General features: G+C 36.2%; 1 protein-coding gene across 4 annotated transcripts in view; it reads left to right on the top strand.

The window, feature by feature from the left end:
• Positions 1 to 501: 501 nt before the first annotated feature.
• The window catches only part of LOC135574209 (high affinity immunoglobulin gamma Fc receptor I-like), a 39,865-nt gene continuing 12,914 nt past the window's right edge, over positions 502 to 27,452 (top strand). For all 4 annotated transcript variants that reach the window (XM_065025137.1, XM_065025138.1, XM_065025136.1 and 1 more), the window contains exons 1-3: positions 502 to 585; positions 7,255 to 7,299; positions 27,121 to 27,381. In XM_065025137.1, coding sequence (XP_064881209.1) covers positions 561 to 585; positions 7,255 to 7,299; positions 27,121 to 27,381 — 331 coding nt within the window. In that variant the 5' untranslated portion in view covers positions 502 to 560. The remainder of the gene's footprint in view (positions 586 to 7,254; positions 7,300 to 27,120; positions 27,382 to 27,452) is intronic.

Genomic DNA, 27,452 nt, shown 5'->3' with positions numbered 1-27,452 from the left:
AGCTTAAGCTGCATCCCCGTCTCACCCCACGGCCCTGTGGAAAGAAATGTGTTTACTGCCAATTTTAACCGCACACTTGTTGTTTCTGTACATTTACAATGTTGTATGTGCGCTCTACACCACTTTCTCTACTTTCTCTACTAAATTGAGTCAAAAGCTTTTTTGAAACCAACAAAACATGAGAAGGCTTTGCCTTGGTTTTGGATTGTTTGTTTGTCAATTAGCGTGTGCAGGGTGAAAATGTGGTCTGTTATATAGTAATTTGTTAAGAAGCCAATTTGACAGTTGCTCAGTACATTGTTTTCACTGAGGAGATCTACGAGTCTGCTGTTAATGATTATACAGAGCTCTCTCTCTCTCTCTATATATATATATATATCTCTGAACCTCAACTTTCTATTTCTGCATCTCTTCTCTCCAGCCCCCCTGCCTACTGTCACACGCATGTTTCACACCTTCTCAGCACAGAGGAAGTATAGATGGGTGTAGAGGAGAGGTGGGTGTGGGGACAGGCTACAAGTCACTAGACTTTAGAGAGAGTTACTGATTGACACGCTGAGATGGAACGCACCTGTCGTCTACTCTGTGAGTTTAATATTATCTATATGCTTTAATAAATATATGGTTCAATATCTAGATATAGTTTAATATCTGTGTGGTTTAAAATCTGTATAGTTTAATATCTATATGGTTAAATATCAATATGGTTTTATGTATATGTATATATATATACATATATATATACACATTAATATCTATATAGTTTAATATCGATACAGTTTAAAATGTATCGATATTTTGGTTAGGTGTGATGAGGTTGGGGTATGTTAGTTTTTGTATTGTCTAGGGGTTTTGTTAGTCTAGGGGTTTTTGTTAGTCTAGGTAATTGTATGTCTTTGGTGGCCTGAATTTGTTCCCAATCAGAGGCAGCTGTTTATCGTTGTCTCTGATTGGGGACCATATTTAGGTAGCCATTTTTCCATAGGGTATTTGTGGGTTATTGTCTATGTGTAGTTGCCTGTCAGCACTCGTTTATATAGCTTCACAGTTTGTTTTGTTGTTTTTGTTAGTTTGTTCATTTGTCTGCTGCGCATTGGTCTCCTCCTTACGACGACCTTGACAGAATGGTTAAATATCTATATGGTTTAATATCTATATGGTTTAATATCTATAGGTTGGAGTCTGTTTGATTGAGTGTGTGGACAGGTGTCTTTTATACAGGTAACGAGTTCAAACAGGTGCAGTTAATACAGGTAATGAGTGGAGAACAGGAGGGCTTCTTAAAGAAAAACTAACAGGTCTGTGAGAGCCGTAATTCTTACTGGTTGCTAGGTGATCAAATACTTATGTCATGCAATAAAATTAAAATTAATTACTTAAAAATCATACAATGTGATTTTCTGGATTTTTGTTGAAGTTGAAGTGCACCTATGATAAAAATTACAGACCTCTACATGCTTTGTAAGAGGGAAAACCTGCAAAATCAGCAGTGACCAAATACTTGTTCTCCCCACTGTATATGGTTTAATATCTGTATGGTTTAATATCTATACGGTTTAATATATAGAAATATATATATATACCTTTATCTATATAGTTTAATATCTATATGGTTTTATATATATACTTTAATATCTATATAGTTTAATATCTATATCTATATAGGTCAATATCTATATAGTTTCATATCAATATGGTTTAATATCTATATAGTTTAATATCTATACGGTTTAATATCTATATGGTTTAATATCTATATGGTTTAATATCTATATAGTTTAATATCTATACGGTTTAATATCTATATAGTTTAATATCTATATAGTTTAATATCTATATAGTTTAATATCTATATGGTTTAATATCTATATAGTTTAATATCTATATAGTTTAATATCTATATGGTTTAATATCTATATGGTTTAATATCTATATAGTTTAATATCTATATAGTTTAATATCTATATGGTTTAATATCTATATAGTTTAATATCTATATAGTTTAATATCTATATAGTTTAATATCTATATGGTTTAATATCTATATAGTTTAATATCTATATGGTTTAATATCTATATAGTTTAATATCTATATAGTTTAATATCTATATAGTTTATATAGTCTTTATATTTATATAGTTTAATATCTCCTCTAAAAAAGGGGGGAGGGGTTTCTACTAAGCAAATATATATATATATACAGTGGGGCAAAAAAGTATTTAGTCAGCCACCAATTGTGCAAGTTCTCCCACTTAAAAAGATGAGAGAGGCCTACACTTCAACTATAACAGACAAAATGAGAAATAAAAAATCCAGAAAATCACATTGTAGGATTTTTAATGAATTTATTTGCAAATTATGGTGGAAAATAAGTATTTGTTCACCTACAAACAAGCAAGATTTCTGGCTCTCACAGACCTGTAACCTCTTCTTTGTCCTCCACTCGTTACCTGTATTAATGGCACCTGTTTGAACTTGTTATAAGTATAAAAGACACCTGTCCACAACCTCAAACAGTCACACTCCAAACTCCACTATGGCCAAGACCAAAGAGCTGTCAAAGGACACCAGAAACAAAATTGTAGACCTGCACCAGGCTGGGAAGACTGAATCTGCAATAGGTAAGCAGCTTGGTTTGAAGAAATCAACTGTGGGAGCAATTATTTTGGAAATGGAAGACCTACAAGACCACTGATAATCTCCCTCGATCTGGGGATCCACGCAAGATCTCACCCCATGCGGTCAAAATGATCACAAGAACGGTGAGCAAAAATCCCAGAACCACACGGGGGGACCTAATAAATGACCTGCAGAGAGCTGGGACCAAAGTAACAAAGCCTACCATCAGTAACACACTACGCCGCCAGGGACTCAAATCCTGCAGTGGCAGACGTGTCCCCCTGCTTATGTGTTGTGTTTCGGAGGACACGAGGTGTGCTTAAGCCAGTACATTTCCAGGCCCGTCTGAAGTTTGCTAGAGAGCATTTGGATGATCCAGAAGAAGATTGGGAGAATGTCATATGGTCAGATGAAACCAAAATATAACTTTTTGGTAAAAACTCAACTCGTCGTGTTTGGAGGACAAAGAATGCCGAGTTGCATCCAAAGACCAACATACCTGCTGTGAAGCATGGGGGTGGAAACATCATGCTTTGTGGCTGGTTTTCTGCAAAGGGACCAGGACGACTGATCCGTGTAAAGGAAAGAATGAATGAGGCCATGTATCGTGAGATTTTGAGTGAAAACCTCCTTCCATCAGCAAGGGCATTGAAGATGCAACGTGGCTGGGTCTTTCAGCATGACAATGATCCCAAACACACCGTCCGGGGGACGAAGGAGTGGCTTCGTAAGAAGCATTTCAAGGTCCTGGAGTGGCCTAGCCAGTCTCCAGATCTCAACCCCATAGAAAATCTTTGGAGGGAGTTGAAAGTCCGTGTTGCCCAGCAACAGCCCCAAAACATCACTGCTCTAGAGGAGATCTGCATGGCAGAATGGGCCAAAAAACCAGCAACAGTGTGTGAAAACCTTGTGAAGACTTACAGAAAACGTTTGACCTCTGTCATTGCCAACAAAGGGTATATAACAAAGTATTGAGATGAACTTGTGTTATTGATTCTGGATTTTTTTTGTCTGTCATAGTTGAAGTGTGCCTATGATGTACCTATGATGAAAATTACAGGCCTCTCTAATCTTTTTAAGTGGGAGAACTTGCACAATTGGTGGCTGACTAAATACTTTTTTGCCCCACTGTATGTATATTCATATATCTAATTGTTTTAGATTAAGCTATTTCATTTTTCATTTTGTCTTTTAAAAATATATTCTTATATTTTCATCTTAAAAAATAATTGATAAAATATTTAATTTGGCCTGTAATACGACTACATTTAATAACACAGAAATGGCAAAAAAGACAGTCAAAAAATACATCATGAGGAATCGGGTTTTGGAGAGTCTTTCCTATATTAAGGAGATATAAGAAAGCTCAGGAAATATATATTTTAGTTTTTTGGACACATATTTAACCCCTTATTTTTGTTGGCACAAGACTACCTCCATACTTCCATTCATTTGTTTGGGTTACCTTCAGCCAGTGTCGTCACACTTGTGGGGTTCGTAGAGAGCACCATCGTGTTTCTGAGTCTCCCCTCTCCATAGCAGGGTCATATTAGTTTGTAGCTGAGAGTCTCCTCTTTCCATAGCAGGGTCATATTAGTTTGTAGCTGAGAGTCTCCTCTTTCCATAGTGGGGTCATATTAGTTTGTAGCTGAGTCTCCCCTTTTCATAGTGGGGTCATATTAGTTTGTAACTGAGTCTCCCCTTTCCATAGTGGGGTCATATTAGTTTGTAGCTGAGTCTCCCCTTTCCATAGTGGGGTCATAGTGGGGTCATATTAGTTTGTAGCTGAGAGTCTCCCCTTTCCATAGTGGGGTCATATTAGTTTGTAGCTGAGTCTCCCCTTTTCATAGTGGGGTCATATTAGTTTGTAGCTGAGTCTCCCCTTTCCATAGTGGGGTCATGTTAGTTTGTAGCTGAGAGTCTCCTCTTTCCATAGTGGGGTCATATTAGTTTGTAGCTGACAGTCTCCTCTTTCCATAGTGGGGTCATATTAGTTTGTAGCTGAGAGTCTCCCCTTTCCATAGTGGGGTCATGTTAGTTTGTAGCCCAAACGGTTCGGACAGAAGTTGGCACATCAGCTGTACTGACTTCAGATGAGTCTCTGAGACTTGTGGGGTCGTAGTCTCCCCTTTCCGTAGATCAAAACACACTTTCCACCGCAAATGCAGAAGGCCGACATAGACAGATGCGGTGGTCTCAGTGTTTCCATCATGTACCATAGTGATAGTTCTCTCTGTGTGTTTCAGTGTTTACAACATGTACCATAGTGATAGTTCTCTCTGTGTGTTTCAGTGTTTACATCATGTACCATAGTGATAGTTCTCTCTGTGTGTTTCAGTGTTTACATCATGTACCATAGTGATAGTTCTCTCTGTGTTTCAGTGTTTACATCATGTACCATAGTGATAGTTCTCTCTGTGTGTTTCAGTGTTTACATCATGTACCATAGTGATAGTTCTCTCTGTGTGTTTCAGTGTTTACATCATGTACCATAGTGATAGTTCTCTCTGTGTGTTTCGGTGTTTACATCATGTACCATAGTGATAGTTCTCTCTGTGTGTTTCAGTGTTTACATCATGTACCATAGTGATAGTTATCTCTGTGTGTTTCAGTGTTCACATCATGTACCATAGTGATAGTTCTCTCTGTGTGTTTCAGTGTTTACATCATGTACCATAGTGATAGTTCTCTCTGTGTGTTTCAGTGTTTACATCATGCACCATAGTGATAGTTCTCTCTGTGTGTTTCAGTGTTCACATCATGTACCATAGTGATAGTTCTCTCTGTGTGTTTCAGTGTTTACATCATGTACCATAGTGATAGTTCTCTCTGTGTGTTTCAGTGTTTACATCATGTACCATAGTGATAGTTCTCTCTGTGTGTTTCAGTGTTTACATCATGTACCATAGTGATAGTTCTCTCTGTGTGTTTTAGTGTTTACATCATGTACCATAGTGATAGTTCTCTCTGTGTATTTCAGTGTTTACATCATGTACCATAGTGATAGTTCTCTCTGTGTGTTTCAGTGTTTACATCATGTACCATAGTGATAGTTCTCTCTGTGTGTTTCAGTGTTTACATCATGTACCATAGTGATAGTTCTCTCTGTGTGTTTCAGTGTTTACATCATGTACCATAGTGATAGTTCTCTCTGTGTGTTTCAGTGTTTACATCATGTACCATAGTGATAGTTCTCTCTGTGTATTTCAGTGTTTCCATCATGTACCATAGTGATAGTTCTCTCTGTGTGTTTCAGTGTTTCCATCATGTACCATAGTGATAGTTCTCTCTGTGTGTTTCAGTGTTTCCATCATGTACCATAGTGATAGTTCTCTCTGTGTGTTTCAGTGTTTACATCATGTACCATAGTGATAGTTCTCTCTGTGTGTTTCAGTGTTTACATCATGTACCATAGTGATAGTTCTCTCTGTGTGTTTCAGTGTTCACATCATGTACCATAGTGATAGTTCTCTCTGTGTGTTTCAGTGTTTACATCATGTACCATAGTGATAGTTCTCTCTGTGTGTTTCAGTGTTTACATCATGCACCATAGTGATAGTTCTCTCTGTGTGTTTCAGTGTTTACATCATGTACCATAGTGATAGTTCTCTCTGTGTGTTTCAGTGTTTACATCATGTACCATAGTGATAGTTCTCTCTGTGTGTTTCAGTGTTTACATCATGTACCATAGTGATAGTTCTCTCTGTGTATTTCAGTGTTTCCATCATGTACCATAGTGATAGTTCTCTCTGTGTGTTTCAGTGTTTCCATCATGTACCATAGTGATAGTTCTCTCTGTGTGTTTCAGTGTTTCCATCATGTACCATAGTGATAGTTCTCTCTGTGTGTTTCAGTGTTTACATCATGTACCATAGTGATAGTTCTCTCTGTGTGTTTCAGTGTTTACATCATGTACCATAGTGATAGTTCTCTCTGTGTGTTTCAGTGTTCACATCATGTACCATAGTGATAGTTCTCTCTGTGTGTTTCAGTGTTTACATCATGTACCATAGTGATAGTTTCTCTGTGTGTTTCAGTGTTTACATCATGCACCATAGTGATAGTTCTCTCTGTGTGTTTCAGTGTTCACATCATGTACCATAGTGATAGTTCTCTCTGTGTGTTTCAGTGTTTACATCATGTACCATAGTGATAGTTCTCTCTGTGTGTTTCAGTGTTTACATCATGTACCATGGTGATAGTTATCTCTGTGTGTTTCAGTGTTTACATCATGTACCATAGTGATAGTTCTCTCTGTGTATTTCAGTGTTTCCATCATGTACCATAGTGATAGTTCTCTCTGTGTGTTTCAGTGTTTCCATCATGTACCATAGTGATAGTTCTCTCTGTGTGTTTCAGTGTTTACATCATGTACCATAGTGATAGTTCTCTCTGTGTGTTTCAGTGTTTACATCATGTACCATAGTGATAGTTCTCTCTGTGTGTTTCAGTGTTTACATCATGTACCATAGTGATAGTTCTCTCTGTGTGTTTCAGTGTTTACATCATGTACCACAGTGATAGTTCTCTCTGTGTATTTCAGTGTTTCCATCATGTACCATAGTGATAGTTCTCTCTGTGTGTTTCAGTGTTTACATCATGTACCATAGTGATAGTTCTCTCTGTGTGTTTCAGTGCTGTTGAGTACACTGGTATACTGTAGCCTCGGACAAGGTGGAGGTGAGTACATTTCTCTATATTCATCACCTGTTCTATAATAGTAACATTTCTCTATATTCATCACCTGTTCTATAATAGTAACATTTCTCTATATTCATCACCTGTTCTATAATAGTAACATTTCTCTATATTCATCACCTGTTCTATAATAGTAACATTTATCTATATTCATCACGTTCTATAATAGTAACATGTCCCTTTATTTCTAAATTAATTATTTAAAGCTACAACATTGAGGAAAATGTACTTAATTTGACTGTGATAATTCATTGTAAGTCGCTCTGGATGACTAAAATGTCAAATGTAAAAATAAATATGTGTCTGTGTTGTGTTTTGGTGTTGTGTGCTTCCGTGGCTTGTGGTTTGGCCTGATGGTGTTCTGCATTTGTTGTACAAACCCCATTTATCTGTTACCACCCAGTGGTATCATCAGTTATATTACTGTATGTGTCTGTGTTGTGTGTTTCCGTGGTTTGGCCTGATGGTGTTCTGCATTGGCTTTGTTGAACAAACTCCATTTATCTCTCTGTTTTGGCTGCATGAGTGTTTTTGTTTCCTTTGCTCGTGGTTTTCTGTGACCCTGCAGTCTCTAGCTATGTAACCCGCTACTGGCAGACCTGATGGTATTCTGTGACCCTGCAGTCTCTAGCTATGTAACCCACTACTGACAGACCTGATGGTATTCTGTGACCCTGCAGTCTCTAGCTCTGTACCCCACTACTGGCAGACCTGATGGTACTCTGTGACCCTGCAGTCTCTAGCTCTGTACCCCACTACTGACAGACCTGATGGTATTCTGTGACCCTGCAGTCTCTAGCTCTGTACCCCACTACTGGCAGACCTGATGGTATTCTGTGACCCTGCAGTCTCTAGCTCTGTACCCCACTACTGGCAGACCTGATGGTTTTCTGTGACCCTGCAGTCTCTAGCTCTGTACCCCACTACTGGCAGACCTGATGGTACTCTGTGACCCTGCAGTCTCTAGCTCTGTACCCCACTACTGGCAGACCTGATGGTATTCTGTGACCCTGCAGTCTCTAGCTCTGTATCCCACTACTGGCAGACCTGATGGTATTCTGTGACCCTGCAGTCTCTAGCTCTGTACCCCACTACTGGCAGACCTGATGGTATTCTGTGACCCTGCAGTCTCTAGCTCTGTACCCCACTACTGGCAGACCTGATGGCTTTCTGTGACCCTGCAGTCTCTAGCTCTGTATCCCACCACTGGCAGACCTGATGGTATTCTGTGACCCTGCAGTCTCTAGCTCTGTACCCCACTACTGGAAGACCTGATGGTATTCTGTGACCCTGCAGTCTCTAGCTCTGTATCCCACTACTGGCAGACCTGATGGTATTCTGTGACCCTGCAGTCTCTAGCTCTGTATCCCACTACTGGTAGACCTGATGGTATTCTGTGACCCTGCAGTCTCTAGCTCTGTATCCCACTACTGGCAGACCTGATGGTATTCTGTGACCCTGCAGTCTCTAGCTCTGTACCCCACTACTGGCAGACCTGATGGTATTCTGTGACCCTGCAGTCTCTAGCTCTGTACCCCACTACTGGCAGACCTGATGGCTTTCTGTGACCCTGCAGTCTCTAGCTCTGTACCCCACTACAGCCAGACCTGATGGCTTTCTGTGACCCTGCAGTCTCTAGCTCTGTAACCCTCCCCTAAATTGCACCCTGTTCATAGGCCGAAAGTAGTGAACTACATTGGGAATAGGGGACCATTTAGGATGGAGAACATAACATCTGTTGTGATCTCATTTTAATGAAGGGAATATCACTGTATTCATCAGTTATGTTACTGTATTCATCACTACTGCTCTATTTTTACCCAATGGTATCAGTTATATTACTGTATTCATCAGTTATATTACTGTATCCATCAGTTATATTACTGTATCCATCAGTTATATTACTGTATCCGTCAGTTATAATACTGTATTCGTCAGTTATGTTACTGTATTCATCAGTTATATTACTGTATTCATCAATTCTGTTCTATTTTCACCCAGTGGTATCATCAGTTATATTACTGTATTCATCGGTAATATTACTGTATTCATCAGTTATATTACTGTATTCATCCCTACTGCTCTATTTTCACCCATTGGCATCATCAGTTATATTACTGTATCCATCAGTTATATTACTGTATTCATCAGTTATATTACTGTATCCATCAGTTATATTACTGTATCCATCAGTTATATTACTGTATCCATCAGTTATAATACTGTATTCGTCAGTTATGTTACTGTATTCATCAGTTATATTACTGTATTCATCACTACTGTTCTATTTTCACCCAGTGGTAGCATCAGTTATATTACTGTATCCATCAGTTATATTACTGTATTCATCAGTTATATTACTGTATCCATCAGTTATATTACTGTATCCATCAGTTATATTACTGTTTTCATCAGTTATATTACTGTATCCATCAGTTATATTACTGTTTTCATCAGTTATATTACTGTATTCATCAGTTATATTACATCAGTTTAATTACTGTCTTCATCAGTTATATTACTGTTTTCATCAGTTATATTACTGTTTTCATCAGTTATATTACTGTATTCATCTGTTATATTACTGTATTCATCAGTTATATTACTGTATTCATCAGTTATATTACTGTTTTCATCAGTTATATTACTGTATCCATCAGTTATATTACTGTTTTCATCAGTTATATTACTGTATTCATCAGTTATATTACATCAGTTTAATTACTGTCTTCATCAGTTATATTACTGTAGTCATCAGTTATGTTACTGTATTCATCAGTTATATTACTGTATTCATCCCTACTGTTCTATTTTCACCCAGTGGTATCATCAGTTATATTACTGTATTCATCAGTTATATTAATGTATTCATCAGTTATATTACTGTATTCATCAGTTATATTAATGTATTCATCAGTTATATTACTGTATTCATCTGTTATATTACTGTATTCATCAGTTATATTACTGTATTCATCAGTTGTATTACTGTTTTCATCAGTTATATTACTGTATTCATCACTACTGCTCTATTTTCACCCAGTGGTATCAGTTATATTACTGTATTCATCAGTTGTATTACTGTATTCATCAGTTCTATTACTGTATTCATCACTACTGTTGTATTTTCACCCAGTGGCATCATCAGTTCTATTACTGTATTCATCAGTTATATTACATCAGTTGAATTACTGTATTCATCAGTTATATTACTGTATTCATCAGATATATTACTGTATTCATCAGTTATATTACTGTATTCATCAGTTATATTACTGTATTCATCAGATATATTACTGTATTCATCCCTACTGTTCTATTTTCACCCAGTGGTATCATCAGTTATATTACTGTATTCATCAGTTATATTAATGTATTCATCAGTTATATTACTGTATTCATCTGTTATATTACTGTATTCATCAGTTATATTACTGTATTCATCAGTTGTATTACTGTTTTCATCAGTTATATTACTGTATTCATCACTACTGCTCTATTTTCACCCAGTGGTATCAGTTATATTACTGTATTCATCAGTTGTATTACTGTATCCATCAGTTATATTACTGTATCCATCAGTTATATTACTGTATCCGTCAGTTATAATACTGTATTCGTCAGTTATGTTACTGTATTCATCAGTTATATTACTGTATTCATCAATTCTGTTCTATTTTCACCCAGTGGTATCATCAGTTATATTAATGTATTCATCGGTAATATTACTGTATTCATCAGTTATATTACTGTATTCATCCCTACTGCTCTATTTTCACCCATTGGCATCATCAGTTATATTACTGTATCCATCAGTTATATTACTGTATTCATCAGTTATATTACTGTATCCATCAGTTATATTACTGTATCCATCAGTTATATTACTGTATCCATCAGTTATAATACTGTATTCGTCAGTTATGTTACTGTATTCATCAGTTATATTACTGTATTCATCACTACTGTTCTATTTTCACCCAGTGGTAGCATCAGTTATATTACTGTATTCATCAGTTATATTACTGTTTTCATCAGTTATATTACTGTATTCATCAGTTATATTACATCAGTTTAATTACTGTCTTCATCAGTTATATTACTGTAGTCATCAGTTATGTTACTGTATTCATCAGTTATATTACTGTATTCATCCCTACTGTTCTATTTTCACCCAGTGGTATCATCAGTTATATTACTGTATTCATCAGTTATATTAATGTATTCATCAGTTATATTACTGTATTCATCAGTTATATTAATGTATTCATCAGTTATATTACTGTATTCATCTGTTATATTACTGTATTCATCAGTTATATTACTGTATTCATCAGTTGTATTACTGTTTTCATCAGTTATATTACTGTATTCATCACTACTGCTCTATTTTCACCCAGTGGTATCAGTTATATTACTGTATTCATCAGTTGTATTACTGTATTCATCAGTTCTATTACTGTATTCATCACTACTGTTGTATTTTCACCCAGTGGCATCATCAGTTCTATTACTGTATTCATCAGTTATATTACATCAGTTGAATTACTGTATTCATCAGTTATATTACTGTATTCATCAGATATATTACTGTATTCATCAGTTATATTACTGTATTCATCAGTTATATTACTGTATTCATCAGATATATTACTGTATTCATCCCTACTGTTCTATTTTCACCCAGTGGTATCATCAGTTATATTACTGTATTCATCAGTTATATTACTGTATTCATCTGTTATATTACTGTATTCATCAGTTATATTACTGTATTCATCAGTTGTATTACTGTTTTCATCAGTTATATTACTGTATTCATCACTACTGCTCTATGTTCACCCAGTGGTATCAGTTATATTACTGTATTCATCAGTTGTATTACTGTATTCATCAGTTCTATTACTGTATTAGTCACTACTGTTGTATTTTCACCCAGTGGCATCATCAGTTCTATTACTGTATTCATCAGTTATATTACATCAGTTGAATTACTGTATTCATCAGTTATATTACTGTATTCATCAGATATATTACTGTATTCATCAGTTATATTACTGTATTCATCAGTTATATTACTGTATTCATCAGATATATTACTGTATTCATCAGTTATATTACTGTATTCATCCCTACTGCTCTATTTTCACCCAGTGGTATCAGTTATATTTCTGTATTCATCAGTTATATTACTGTATTCATCAGTTATATTACATCAGTTGAATTACTGTATTCATCATTTATATTACTGTATTCATCAGTTATATTACTGTATTCTTCAGTTATATTACTGTATTCTTCAGTTATATTACTGTATTCATCAGTTACATTACTGTATTCATCAGTTATATTACATCATTAATGAGTTATATTACTGTATTCATCACTACTGTTCTATTTTCACCCAGTGGTATCATCAGTTATATTACTGTATTCATCAGTTATATTACTGTATTCATCAGTTACATTACTGTATTCTTCAGTTATATTACATCATTCATGAGTTATATTACTGTATTCATCAATTCTGTTCTATTTTCACCCAGTGGTATCATCAGTTATATTACTGTATTCATCGGTAATATTACTGTATTCATCAGTTATATTACTGTATTCATCCCTACTGCTCTATTTTCACCCATTGGCATCATCAGTTATATTACTGTATCCATCAGTTATATTACTGTATTCATCAGTTATATTACTGTATCCATCAGTTATATTACTGTATCCATCAGTTATATTACTGTATCCATCAGTTATAATACTGTATCCATCAGTTATATTACTGTATCCATCAGTTATAATACTGTATTCGTCAGTTATGTTACTGTATTCATCAGTTATATTACTGTATTCATCACTACTGTTCTATTTTCACCCAGTGGTAGCATCAGTTATATTACTGTATTCATCAGTTATATTACTGTTTTCATCAGTTATATTACTGTATTCATCAGTTATATTACATCAGTTTAATTACTGTCTTCATCAGTTATATTACTGTATTCATCAGTTATGTTACTGTATTCATCAGTTATATTACTGTATTCATCCCTACTGTTCTATTTTCACCCAGTGGTATCATCAGTTATATTACTGTATTCATCAGTTATATTAATGTATTCATCAGTTATATTACTGTATTCATCTGTTATATTACTGTATTCATCAGTTATATTACTGTATTCATCAGTTGTATTACTGTTTTCATCAGTTATATTACTGTATTCATCACTACTGCTCTATTTTCACCCAGTGGTATCAGTTATATTACTGTATTCATCAGTTGTATTACTGTATTCATCAGTTCTATTCTATCTACTGTTGTATTTTCACCCAGTGGCATCATCAGTTCTATTACTGTATTCATCAGTTATATTACATCAGTTGAATTACTGTATTCATCAGTTATATTACTGTATTCATCAGATATATTACTGTATTCATCAGTTATATTACTGTATTCATCAGTTATATTACTGTATTCATCAGATATATTACTGTATTCATCAGTTATATTACTGTATTCATCCCTACTGCTCTATTTTCACCCAGTGGTATCAGTTATATTTCTGTATTCATCAGTTATATTACTGTATTCATCAGTTATATTACATCAGTTGAATTACTGTATTCATCATTTATATTACTGTATTCATCAGTTATATTACTGTATTCTTCAGTTATATTACTGTATTCTTCAGTTATATTACTGTATTCATCAGTTATATTACTGTATTCATCAGTTACATTACTGTATTCTTCAGTTATATTACATCATTCATGAGTTATATTACTGTATTCATCACTACTGTTCTATTTTCACCCAGTGGTATCATCAGTTATATTACTGTATTCATCAGTTATATTACTGTATTCATCAGTTACATTACTGTATTCTTCAGTTATATTACATCATTCATGAGTTATATTACTGTATTCATCACTACTGTTCTATTTTCACCCAGTGGTATCATCAGTTATATTACTGTATCCATCAGTTATATTACTGTATTCATCAGATATATTACTGTTTTCATCAGTTATATTACTGAATTCATCCCTACTGCTCTATTGTCACCCAGTGGTATCAGTTATATTACTGTATTCATCAGTTATTTTACTGTATTCATCAGTTATAATACTGTATTCATCAGTTATATTACTGTATTCATCCCTACTGCTCTATTTTCACCCAGTGGTATCAGTTATATTTCTGTATTCATCAGTTATATTACTGTATTCATCAGTTATATTACTTCAGTTGAATTACTGTTTTCATCAGTTATATTACTGTATTCATCAGTTATATTACTGAATTCATCCCTACTGCTCTATTTTCACCCAGTGGTATCAGTTATTTTACTGTATTCATCAGTTATATTACTGTATTCATCAGTAATATTACTGTATTCATCAGTTAAATGACTGTATTCATCACTACTGTTCTATTTTCACCCAGTGGTATCATCAGTTGTATTACTGTATTTATCAGTTATATTACTGCATTTATCAGTTATATTACTGCATTTATCAGTTGTATTACTGAATTCATCCCTACTGCTCTATTTTCACCCAGTGGTATCAGTTATTTTACTGTATTCATCAGTTATATTACTGTATTCATCAGTAATTTTACTGTATTCATCAGTAATATTACTGTATTCATCAGTTAAATGACTGTATTCATCACTACTGTTCTATTTTCACCCAGTGGTATCATCGGTTGTATTACTGTATTTATCAGTTATATTACTGTGTTCATCAGTTATATTACTGTATCCATCAGTTAAATTACTGTATCCATCAGTTATATTACTGTATTCATCAGTTATATTACTGTATTCATCAGTTATATTACTGTATTCATCAGTTACATTACTGTATTCATCAGTTACATTACTGTATTCATCACTACTGTTCTATTTTCACCCAGTGGCATAATCAGTTATATTACTGTATTCATCAGTTATATTACTGTCATCAGTTATATTACTGTCATCAGTTATATTACATAATTTAATTACTGTATTCATCAGTTATATTACTGTACTCATCAGTTATATTACTGTATGAATCAGTTAATTACTGTATGAATCAATTATATTACTGTATTCATCAGTTATGTTACTGTATTCATCACTACTGTTCTATTTTCACACAGTGGTAGCATCAGCTATATTACTGTATTCATCAGCTATATTACTGTATTCATCAGTTATATTACTGTTTTCATCAATTATATTACTGTATTCATCAGATATTACAGTTTTCATCACTACTTTTCTATATTTACCCAGTGGTATCATCAGTTATATTACTGTTTTCATCAGTTATATTACTGTTTTCATCAGTTATATTACTGTTTTCATCAGTTATATTACTGTATTCATCAGTTATATTACTGTATTCATCAGTTGTATTACTGTATTCATCAGTTCTATTACTGTATTCATCACTACTGTTGTATTTTCACCCAGTGGCATCATCAGTTATATTACTGTATTCATCACTACTGCTCTATTTTCACCCAGTGGTATCAGTTATATTACTGTATTCATCAGTTGTATTACTGTATTCATCAGTTCTATTACTGTATTCATCACTACTGTTGTATTTTCACCCAGTGGCATCATCAGTTCTATTACTGTATTCATCAGTTATATTACATCAGTTGAATTACTGTATTCATCAGTTATATTACTGTATTCATCAGATATATTACTGTATTCATCAGTTATATTACTGTATTCATCAGTTATATTACTGTATTCATCAGATATATTACTGTATTCATCCCTACTGTTCTATTTTCACCCAGTGGTATCATCAGTTATATTACTGTATTCATCAGTTATATTAATGTATTCATCAGTTATATTACTGTATTCATCTGTTATATTACTGTATTCATCAGTTATATTACTGTATTCATCAGTTGTATTACTGTTTTCATCAGTTATATTACTGTATTCATCACTACTGCTCTATTTTCACCCAGTGGTATCAGTTATATTACTGTATTCATCAGTTGTATTACTGTATCCATCAGTTATATTACTGTATCCATCAGTTATATTACTGTATCCGTCAGTTATAATACTGTATTCGTCAGTTATGTTACTGTATTCATCAGTTATATTACTGTATTCATCAATTCTGTTCTATTTTCACCCAGTGGTATCATCAGTTATATTAATGTATTCATCGGTAATATTACTGTATTCATCAGTTATATTACTGTATTCATTACTGCTCTATTTTCACCCATTGGCATCATCAGTTATATTACTGTATCCATCAGTTATATTACTGTATCCATCAGTTATATTACTGTATCCATCAGTTATATTACTGTATCCATCAGTTATAATACTGTATTCGTCAGTTATGTTACTGTATTCATCAGTTATATTACTGTATTCATCACTACTGTTCTATTTTCACCCAGTGGTAGCATCAGTTATATTACTGTATTCATCAGTTATATTACTGTTTTCATCAGTTATATTACTGTATTCATCAGTTATATTACATCAGTTTAATTACTGTCTTCATCAGTTATATTACTGTAGTCATCAGTTATGTTACTGTATTCATCAGTTATATTAGTGTATTCATCCCTACTGTTCTATTTTCACCCAGTGGTATCATCAGTTATATTACTGTATTCATCAGTTATATTAATGTATTCATCAGTTATATTACTGTATTCATCAGTTATATTACTGTATTCATCTGTTATATTACTGTATTCATCAGTTATATTACTGTATTCATCAGTTGTATTACTGTTTTCATCAGTTATATTACTGTATTCATCACTACTGCTCTATTTTCACCCAGTGGTATCAGTTATATTACTGTATTCATCAGTTGTATTACTGTATTCATCAGTTCTATTACTGTATTCATCACTACTGTTGTATTTTCACCCAGTGGCATCATCAGTTCTATTACTGTATTCATCAGTTATATTACATCAGTTGAATTACTGTATTCATCAGTTATATTACTGTATTCATCAGATATATTACTGTATTCATCAGTTATATTACTGTATTCATCAGTTATATTACTGTATTCATCAGATATATTACTGTATTCATCCCTACTGTTCTATTTTCACCCAGTGGTATCATCAGTTATATTACTGTATTCATCAGTTATATTAATGTATTCATCAGTTATATTACTGTATTCATCTGTTATATTACTGTATTCATCTGTTATATTACTGTATTCATCAGTTGTATTACTGTTTTCATCAGTTATATTACTGTATTCATCACTACTGCTCTATTTTCACCCAGTGGTATCAGTTATATTACTGTATTCATCAGTTGTATTACTGTATTCATCAGTTCTATTACTGTATTAGTCACTACTGTTGTATTTTCACCCAGTGGCATCATCAGTTCTATTACTGTATTCATCAGTTATATTACATCAGTTGAATTACTGTATTCATCAGTTATATTACTGTATTCATCAGATATATTACTGTATTCATCAGTTATATTACTGTATTCATCAGTTATATTACTGTATTCATCAGATATATTACTGTATTCATCAGTTATATTACTGTATTCATCCCTACTGCTCTATTTTCACCCAGTGGTATCAGTTATATTTCTGTATTCATCAGTTATATTACTGTATTCATCAGTTATATTACATCAGTTGAATTACTGTATTCATCATTTATATTACTGTATTCATCAGTTATATTACTGTATTCTTCAGTTATATTACTGTATTCTTCAGTTATATTACTGTATTCATCAGTTATATTACTGTATTCATCAGTTACATTACTGTATTCTTCAGTTATATTACATCATTAATGAGATATATTACTGTATTCATCACTACTGTTCTATTTTCACCCAGTGGTATCATCAGTTATATTACTGTATTCATCAGTTATATTACTGTATTCATCAGTTACATTACTGTATTCTTCAGTTATATTACATCATTCATGAGTTATATTACTGTATTCATCAATTCTGTTCTATTTTCACCCAGTGGTATCATCAGTTATATTACTGTATTCATCGGTAATATTACTGTATTCATCAGTTATATTACTGTATTCATCCCTACTGCTCTATTTTCACCCATTGGCATCATCAGTTATATTACTGTATCCATCAGTTATATTACTGTATTCATCAGTTATATTACTGTATCCATCAGTTATATTACTGTATCCATCAGTTATATTACTGTATCCATCAGTTATAATACTGTATCCATCAGTTATATTACTGTATCCATCAGTTATAATACTGTATTCGTCAGTTATGTTACTGTATTCATCAGTTATATTACATCAGTTTAATTACTGTCTTCATCAGTTATATTACTGTATTCATCAGTTATGTTACTGTATTCATCAGTTATATTACTGTATTCATCCCTACTGTTCTATTTTCACCCAGTGGTATCATCAGTTATATTACTGTATTCATCAGTTATATTAATGTATTCATCAGTTATATTACTGTATTCATCTGTTATATTACTGTATTCATCAGTTATATTACTGTATTCATCAGTTGTATTACTGTTTTCATCAGTTATATTACTGTATTCATCACTACTGCTCTATTTTCACCCAGTGGTATCAGTTATATTACTGTATTCATCAGTTGTATTACTGTATTCATCAGTTCTATTACTGTATTCATCACTACTGTTGTATTTTCACCCAGTGGCATCATCAGTTCTATTACTGTATTCATCAGTTATATTACATCAGTTGAATTACTGTATTCATCAGTTATATTACTGTATTCATCAGTTATATTACTGTCATCAGTTATATTACTGTCATCAGTTATATTACATAATTTAATTACTGTATTCATCAGTTATATTACTGTACTCATCAGTTATATTACTGTATGAATCAGTTAATTACTGTATGAATCAATTATATTACTGTTTTCATCAGTTATATTACTGTATTCATCAGTTATATTACTGTTTTCATCAGTTATATTACTGTATTCATCAGTTATATTACTGTTTTCATCAGTTATATTACTGTATTCATCAGTTATATTACTGTTTTCATCAGTTATATTACTGTATTCATCAGTTGTATTACTGTATTCATCAGTTATATTACTGTATTCATCAGTTGTATTACTGTATCCATCAGTTATATTACTGTTTTCATCAGTTATATTACTGTATCCATCAGTTATATTACTGTGTTCATCAGTTATATTACTGTATTCATCAGTTATATTACTGTATTCATCACTACTCCTCTATTTTCACCCAGTGGTATCAGTTATATTACTGTATTCATCAGTTATTTTACTGTATCCATCAGTTATATTACTGTATTCATCAGTTATTTTACTGTATCCATCAATTATATTACTGTTTTCATCAGTTATATTACTGTATTCATCCCTACTGTTCTATTTTCACCCAGTGGTATCAGTTATATTTCTGTATTCATCAGTTATATTACTGTATTCATCAGTCATATTACTGTATTCATCAGTTATATTACTGTATTCATCAGTTATATTACTGTATTCATCAGTCATATTACTGTATTCATCAGTCATATTACTGTATTCATCAGTTATATTACTGTATTCATCAGTCATATTACTTCATTCATCAGTTATATTACTGTATTCATCAGTTATATTACTGTATTCATCAGTTATATTACTGTATTCATCACTACTCCTCTATTTTCACCCAGTGGTATCAGTTATATTACTGTATTCATCAGTAATATTACTGTATTCATCAGTTATATTACTGTATTCATCACTACTGCTCTATTTTCACCCAGTGGTATCGGTTATATGACTGTATTCAGAAGTTATATTACTGTATTTATCAGTTATATTACTGTATTCATCAGTTATATTACTGTATTTATCAGTTATATTACTGTATTCATCACTTCTGCTCTATTTTCACTCAGTGGTTTCAGTTATGTTACTGTATTCATAAGTTAAATTACTGTATTTATCAGTTATATTACTGTATTCATCACTACTGTTCTATTTTCACCCAGTTGCATAATCAGTTATATTACTGTATTCATCAGTTAAATTACTGTATTCATCACTACTGTTCTATTTTCACCCAGCGGTATCAGTTATATTACTGTATTCATTAGTCATTTTATTGTATTCATCAGTTATGTTACTGTATTCATCACTACTGCTATTATTTCACCCAGTGGTAGCAGTTATATTACTGTATTCATGAGTTATATTACTGTATTCATCACGTCTGCTCTATTTTCACCCAGTGCAATCAGTTATATTACTGTATTCATAAGTTATATTACTGTATTTATCAGTTATACTACTGTATTAATCACAACTGTTCTATTTTTACCCAGTGGCATAATCAGTTCTATTACAGTATTCATTAGTTATATTGTTGTTTTCATCAGTTATATTACTGTATTCATCACTACTGCTATATTTTCACCCAGTGGTATCAGTTACATTACTGTATTCATAAGTTATATTACTGTATTTATCAGTTATTTTACTGTATTCATCAGTTATATTACTGTATTCATCAGTTATATTACTGTATTCATCAGTTATATTACTGTATTCATCAGTTATATTACTGTATTCATCCGTTATTTTACTGTATTCATTCTATTTTATTTTTATTTCACCTTTATTTAACAAGGTAGGCAAGTTGAGAACAAGTTCTCATTTACAATTGCGACCTGGCCAAGATAAAGCAAAGCAGTTCGACAGATACAACAACACAGAGTTACACATGGAGTAAAACAAACATACAGTAGAAAAATAGGTCTATATTCACTGTGAGCAAATGAGGTGAGATAAGGGAGGTAATGGCAAAAAAAGGCCATGGTGGCAAAGTAAATACAATATACCAAGTAAAACACTGGAATGGTAGATTTGCAGTGGAAGAATGTGCAAAGTAGAGATATAAATAATGGGGTGAAAAGGAGCTAAATAAATACAGTAGGTGGAGAGGTAGTTGTTTGGGCTAAATTATTGATGGGCTATGTGCAGGTGCAGTAATCTGTGAGCTGCTCTGACAGCTGGTGCTTAAAGCTAGTGAGGGAGATAAGTGTTTCCAGTTTCAGAGATTTTTGTAGTTCGTTCCAGTCATTGGCAGCAGAGAACTGGAAGGAGAGGCGGCGAAAGGAAGAATTGGGGGTGACCAGAGAGATATACCTGCTGGAGCGCATGCTACATCTGGGTGATGCTATCGTGACCAGCGAGTTGAGATAAGGGGGACTTTACCTAGCAGGGTCTTGTAGATGACCTGGAGCCAGTGGGCTTGGCCATGAGTATGTATGTAAGTATGTTGGGCAGCATGAGTGAAGAAGGCTTTGTTGCGAAATAGGAAGCTGATTCTAGATTTAACTTTGGATTGGAGATGTTTGACATGAGTCTGGAAGGAGAGTTTACAGTCTAACCAGACAGCTAGGTATTTGTTGTTGTTCACATATTCTAAGTCAGAACTGTCCAGAGTAGTGATGCTGGACGGGCGGGCATGATATATATCCTATATGGTATATGGTAATATATTATTAATATATTATTAGTGTCTTTTTATAGCACTCTAATGATGCAATATTTTAGTAATTTGAAAAGCTGAGGTTTCAATACAAAGTTAAATGCTGAATAGAGTGCCTTGAGTACAAAAAAATTAGCTGTGGTTGAAAGCAGGGACATTTGAAGTAGAGGTATGAGAAACATTCTTTGACAGTTTCTGATGATTGTTGCTTGGTTTTATAGTTCGGTAACACCAGGGAATTTGAGCAGGAAGTTAATGTATTATAAAATTATAATCTGTTTCCATTATGTGGAGCAGCGTCCAGTAATACAAGTAGAATGAAATAAGTATTGACTATTAACATTTACATTTACATTACATTTAAGTCATTTAGCAGACGCTCTTATCCAGAGCGACTTACAAATTGGTGCATTCACCTTATGACATCCAGTGGAACAGTCACTTTACAATAGTGCATCTAAATCTTAAAGGGGGGGGGGGTGAGAAGGATTACTTATCCTATCCTAGGTATTCCTTAAAGAGGTGGGGTTTCAGGTGTCTCCGGAAGGTGGTGATTGACTCCGCTGTCCTGGCGTCGTGAGGGAGTTTGTTCCACCATTGGGGGGCCAGAGCAGCGAACAGTTTTGACTGGGCTGAGCGGGAACTGTACTTCCTCAGTGGTAGGGAGGCGAGCAGGCCAGAGGTGGATGAACGCAGTGCCCTTGTTTGGGTGTAGGGCCTGATCAGAGCCTGGAGGTACTGAGGTGCCGTTCCCCTCACAGCTCCGTAGGCAAGCACCATGGTCTTGTAGCGGATGCGAGCTTCAACTGGAAGCCAGTGGAGAGAGCGGAGGAGCGGGGTGACGTGAGAGAACTTGGGAAGGTTGAACACCAGACGGGCTGCGGCGTTCTGGATGAGTTGTAGGGGTTTAACCTCATAGTCCGCCCAAACCCGTATGCGGTAGCGTAATTACAGCCTCAAGCTCATTACCATAACGCAACGTTAGCGATTTCTAAAAATCGCAAATGAAATGAAATAAATATGCCTGTTCTCAAGCTTATCATTTTCTTAACAATCCTGTCGTCTCAGATTTTCAAAATATGCTTTAGAACCAGAGAAAATCAATAATTTGTGTAAGAGTGGTGATAGCTAGCTTAGCATTTAGCGTTAGCATTTAGCACGCAACATATTCACAAAAACCAGCCAAGGAATCAAATAAAATAATTTACCTTTGAAGAACTTCAGATGTTTCAATGAGGAGACTCTCAGTTACATAGCAGATGTCCAGTTTTTCCTGAAAGATTCTTGTGTAGGACACATCGTTCCCTTTTGTTACTATGCATTTGGCTACCGAAACTAACCGAAAATTCAGTCACCTTCATGTCGAACTTTTTTCCGAATTAACTCCATAATATCGACTGAAACATGGAAAACGTTGTTTGAATCAATCCTGAAGGTGGTTTGTCATATTTCTCTCCACTGAAAGCACCGCCCTTGTACCCTGCTTTGTTCTGAGATTTGAATGGAAAAATACTGGGACTTGATTTTAGCGCACCAAATGCCACGCAGACACCAAGAGGGACACTTGGCAATTGTAGTCTCTTATGGTCAATCTTCCAATGATATGCCTACAAATACGTCACAATGCTGCAGAGACCTTGGGGAAACAAGAGAAAGAGTCCGTTCATTCCTGTCGCATTCACAGCCATATAAGGCGATCATGGAAATCGTAGCCTCAGAAATCCTGTGCATTTCCTGGTCGGTCATACATCTTGGTTTTGCCCGAAGCATTTGTTCTAAGGGAGTCACAGTGAAAATCTTTGCATTTCTGGAAACGTAAGACTGTCTTCTTTCCAAAACTATCAATTCCAAGCATATTCGAGCATCTTTTCGTGACAAAATATTGCGCTTAAAACGGGCACGTCTTTTTATCCAAAAATGAAATACTGCACCTAGAGTACTAACAGGTTAATGGCACAGGCAGGGAGCCCAGCCAACAGCGAGTTGCAGTAATCCAGACGGGAGATGACAAGTGCCTGGATTAGGACCTGCGCCGCTTCCTGTGTGAGGCAGGGTCGTACTCTGCGGATGTTGTAGAGCATGAACCTACAGGAACGGGCCACCGCCTTGATGTTAGTTGAGAACGACAGGGTGTTGTCCAGGATCACGCCAAGGTTCTTAGCGCTCTGGGAGGAGGACACAATGGAGTTGTCAACCGTGATGGCGAGATCATGGAACGGGCAGTCCTTCCCCAGGAGGAAGAGCAGCTCCGTCTTGCCGAGGTTCAGCTTGAGGTGGTGATCCGTCATCCACACTGATATGTCTGCCAGACATGCAGAGATGCGATTCGCCACCTGGTCATCAGAAGGGGGAAAGGAGAAGATTAATTGTGTGTCGTCTGCATAGCAATGATAGGAGAGACCATGTGAGGTTATGACAGAGCCAAGTGACTTGGTGTATAGCGAGAATAGGAGAGGGCCTAGAACAGAGCCCTGGGGGACACCAGTGGTGAGAGCGCGTGGTGAGGAGACAGATTCTCGCCACGCCACCTGGTAGGAGCGACCTGTCAGGTAGGACGCAATCCAAGCGTGGGCCGCGCCGGAGATGCCCAACTCGGAGAGGGTGGAGAGGAGGATCTGATGGTTCACAGTATCGAAGGCAGCCGATAGGTCTAGAAGGATGAGAGCAGAGGAGAGAGAGTTAGCTTTAGCGGTGCGGAGCGCCTCCGTGATACAGAGAAGAGCAGTCTCAGTTGAATGACTAGTCTTGAAACCTGACTGATTTGGAACAAGAAGGTCATTCAGAGAGAGATAGCGGGAGAGCTGGCCAAGGACGGCACGTTCAAGAGTTTTGGAGAGAAAAGAAAGAAGGGATACTGGTCTGTAGTTGTTGACATCGGAGGGATCGAGTGTAGGTTTTTTCAGAAGGGGTGCAACTCTCGCTCTCTTGAAGACGGAAGGGACGTAGCCAGCGGTCAGGGATGAGTTGATGAGCGAGGTGAGGTAAGGGAGAAGGTCTCCGGAAATGGTCTGGAGAAGAGAGAGGAGGGGATAGGGTCAAGCGGGCAGGTTGTTGGGCGGCCGGCCGTCACAAGACGCGAGATTTCATCTGGAGAGAGAGGGGAGAAAGAGGTCAGAGCACAGGGTAGGGCAGTGTGAGCAGAACCAGCGGTGTCGTTTGACTTAGCAAACGAGGATCGGATGTCGTCGACCTTCTTTTCAAAATGGTTGACGAAGTAATCTGCAGAGAGGGAGGAGGGGAGGGGAGGGGGAGGAGGATTCAGGAGGGAGGAGAAGGTGGCAAAGAGCTTCCTAGGGTTAGGCAGATGCCTGGAATTTAGAGTGGTAGAAAGTGGCTTTAGCAGCAGAGACAGAGGAGGAAAATGTAGAGAGGAGGGAGTGAAAGGATGCCAGGTCCGCAGGGAGGCGAGTTTTCCTCCATTTCCGCTCGGCTGCCCGGAGCCCTGTTCTGTGAGCTCGCAATGAGTCGTCGAGCCACAGAGCGGGAGGGGAGGACCGAGCCGGCCTGGAGGATAGGGGACATAGAGAGTCAAAGGATGCAGAAAGGGAGGAGAGGAGGGTTGAGGAGGCAGAATCAGGAGATAGGTTGGAGAAGGTTTGAGCAGAGGGAAGAGATGATAGGATGGAAGAGGAGAGAGTAGCGGGGGAGAGAGAGCGAAGGTTGGGACGGCGCGATACCATCCGAGTAGGGGCAGTGTGGGAGGTGTTGGATGAGAGCGAGAGGGAAAAGGATACAAGGTAGTGGTCGGAGACTTGGAGGGAGTTGCAATGAGGTTAGTGGAAGAACAGCATCTAGTAAAGATGAGGTCAAGCGTATTGCCTGCCTTGTGAGTAGGGGGGGAAGGTGAGAGGGTGAGGTCAAAAGAGGAGAGGAGTGGAAAGAAGGAGGCAGAGAGGAATGAGTCAAAGGTAGACGTGGGGAGGTTAAAGTCGCCCAGAACTGTGAGAGGTGAGCCGTCCTCAGGAAAGGAGCTTATCAAGGCATCAAGCTCATTGATGAACTCTCCGAGGGAACCTGGAGGGCGATAAATGATAAGGATGTTAAGCTTGAAAGGGCTGGTAACTGTGACAGCATGGAATTCAAAGGAGGCGATAGACAGATGGGTAAGGGGAGAAAGAGAGAATGACCACTTGGGAGAGATGAGGATCCCGGTGCCACCACCCCGCTGACCAGAAGCTCTCGGGGTGTGCGAGAACACGTGGGCGGACGAAGAGAGAGCAGTAGAATTAATCTGATAAAACAGCACCAGCTTTTTCAAGGTTCTGCATTTGTTAAACAACAGTGGTGTCACGCCCTGGTCTTAGTATTTTGTGTTTTCTTTATTATTTTGGTCATGCCAGGGTGTGACATGGGTATTTATGTGGTGTGTTGTGTCTAGGTTTTTTTTTGTAGGTTATGGGATTGTGGTGTAGTATGTTTGTCTAGAAAAGTCTATGGTTGCCTGGAGTGGTTCCCAATCAGAGGCAGGTGTTTACCGTTGTCTCTGATTGGGAACCATATTTAGGCAGCCATATTCTTTGAGTGTTTCGTCAGTGATTGTTCTTGTCTCTGTGTTTGTTTGCACAAGACAGGGCTGGTTTGGTTTTTTTCACGTTTTGTATTGTTCGTTATCTTTATTAAAGATGAATCGAAATAACCGCTGCATTTTGGTCCTCTCCTTCAACGGAAGAAAACCTTAACAAGTGGGTCATTTTAGGCAAAGAGCAAATTTTAAAAGGGCAGATCCTTAGAGGTTATTAAACATCATTGGTAGTCACAATCCTTGGGCGGTAGACTCCTTGGGCGGGAGCCAGGATCCCCAGCATTAAGCCATCATCAGTCCCCCCCCCCCCCCCGTCACACAGCGATCATTGGACTCACGTGGACTCAATTACTTGAGTAATTACCTTCCCTATATCTGTCTGTTCCCTACTTTTTCTCATGTCCGTGTTACCTGTGTTCGGACGCTGTTCCTGTCTTGTTTCCTAGTCTGTTCCCTAATGTCTGGTTCCCCGTACCTGCTTCTCCTGCCTGTCTTGTTTCCTAGTCTGTTCCCTAATGCCTGATTCCCCGTACCTGCTTCTCCTGCCTGTCGTTGGTCCTCACAGAATGTTATTTTGCGGAGGGTAGTATCTTGTATGTAAAAACAAAACGTTTATCTAACTCTAAATCAATTTATTATTATTTTTAAGCTGAAAGATTCAGGAGCTTATCTTCGTGACATTCTCTCTATCTCTCTTTCTAATATCTATCTTCCAGCCTCTCTGAGTGTCAGTCCTGACAGATCTCAGTTCTTTGAATTTGAGTCTGTCTCTCTGAGCTGTGAGGTTCAGGGGAACTCGACTGGATGGAGAGTGATGAGGAACGCAGAGAGAGGAAACCTTTCAGAGTGTAGTACTGACTGGGGAAAACATCAAGGGTCTTCATGCATCGTGTCACTAATACCATCATCCAGTGGAGTGTACTGGTGTGAGTCTGGGTCTGGAGAACACAGCAATGCTGTCAACATCACAGTACATGGTATGAACACAAACACCATCTACTAACATTATAGTGTTTAGTGGCTCATCTGGTTTCAGATAGCTGATGTT

The sequence above is a fragment of the Oncorhynchus nerka genome, linkage group LG12 (assembly GCF_034236695.1).
Source record: "Oncorhynchus nerka isolate Pitt River linkage group LG12, Oner_Uvic_2.0, whole genome shotgun sequence".
Lineage (NCBI taxonomy): Eukaryota > Metazoa > Chordata > Actinopteri > Salmoniformes > Salmonidae > Oncorhynchus > Oncorhynchus nerka.
This window is presented reverse-complemented; position numbering and strand designations above follow the sequence as displayed.